The sequence below is a fragment of the Mus caroli genome, chromosome 1 (genome assembly GCF_900094665.2).
Source record: "Mus caroli chromosome 1, CAROLI_EIJ_v1.1, whole genome shotgun sequence".
Lineage (NCBI taxonomy): Eukaryota > Metazoa > Chordata > Mammalia > Rodentia > Muridae > Mus > Mus caroli.
The window spans coordinates 110,357,930-110,359,290 of NC_034570.1; the positions used below are offsets into that span (position 1 = coordinate 110,357,930).

General features: G+C 35.6%; 1 protein-coding gene across 1 annotated transcript in view; it reads right to left on the reverse strand.

The window, feature by feature from the left end:
* Tsn (translin) overlaps window positions 1-1,361 on the reverse strand; it is a 12,932-nt gene that overhangs the window by 9,085 nt on the left and 2,486 nt on the right. The window contains exon 3 of the mRNA XM_021170625.1: window positions 588-684. Within this exon, the coding sequence (XP_021026284.1) occupies window positions 588-684 (97 nt within the window). The remainder of the gene's footprint in view (window positions 1-587; window positions 685-1,361) is intronic.

Sequence of the window (1,361 nt, forward strand, 5' to 3'; positions counted from 1 at the left end):
CCAGGCTGGCCTCGAACTCAGAAATCCGCCTGCCTCTGCCTCCCGAGTGCTGGGATTAAAGGCGTGCGCCACCACGCCCGGCTCTGAGCATGTCTCCTTAATAGAAAGTGACTTATTAGAGTTTGATAAAATTGGGTAAAAATCTTGAAAATCAAAGCAAAGATCTTACTGTCCTAAAACCCACTGCCCCAATAGACACTTTAAAATAGGGTCAAAATATACATATGTGTATCTATTAGCAAGAAGAGAGGTCATGAATTTGAAAAAGAATGGAGAGGGATATGAAAGCTTGGAAGAACGAAGGGAAGGGAGAAAGGTTGAAATCAAATTACAATCTCAAAAAATAGCAGTTTTTAAAAAAGCAATGGTTACCTTACAAATTGTCTTTAGTAAAAAAAAAAAAGAAAATATTAAAACACTAGTTTTCCTGACACCATTATCAATGCGATTCTTTGTTGTTCCTTCTACAAAGACTTCTGCCTATTCATAAGCAGAAGTCATTAATTCATAATTATTTAATACCTCTATTTCTCCTTTCTTTAAACAAAAATATAATGCTGTAAATGAGCACTGTTTTTCTTACAAACCTGTAATACTGCTCAGCGGGGAACTTGGTCTTCAGGGACGTGAGGTGTGTTTTTACTGTACTGAAATGTTCTCGAGCTTTCAAGCACCTCTTTGGAACTGATCATAAAAGATAACAAAATTTAATAATGAAAAACTTACCAAATTGCCAATATAGCTCTTGCTAAATCATCTATGGAGTCTATGTGGACATTAATCACCTTGAAATCTGAGACCATTATTCCTCAGCTACTTTTCCTGTAAGTCCTCACACACCAAAAATCAAGACTGTTTCTACCTCCCGTGGTCAAAAAAAAAAAAAAAAAGAACTTTACTGACTACTCTCAGATTGATAAATTTTACATCATTGCATAAATGACTTGCCTTGGTAACCTGTAAGCTGTGTATCAGAAAATAACTTCAGTTCTCAGCTATGCTGGCTTCATTTTACAAAGGGATTCATATCTAACTTGACATATTAGAATCTCAACAAAGGGCTGACTATAAACATGAATTTTAGAACATTTTATACCTGGCACTTTATTATCTACAAATGTATATTAAAAGGCATTCAAAAAAAGAAAGTAAAAATAAAAAAAAATTAAAGAAAAAAAAAGGCATTCAATCATTAGAAGCATTCATTAAAACACACACAAAGACTCACATGTGCCAACTGTAATGAAACTCACTGAAGTCTGAGGTTCAGGTGAGAGGAACACAACTCAACACCAGCCTGGGCAACAAAGCAAGACTCCCATTCTCTCTCTCTCTCTCTCTCTCTCTCTCTAGACTCCCAT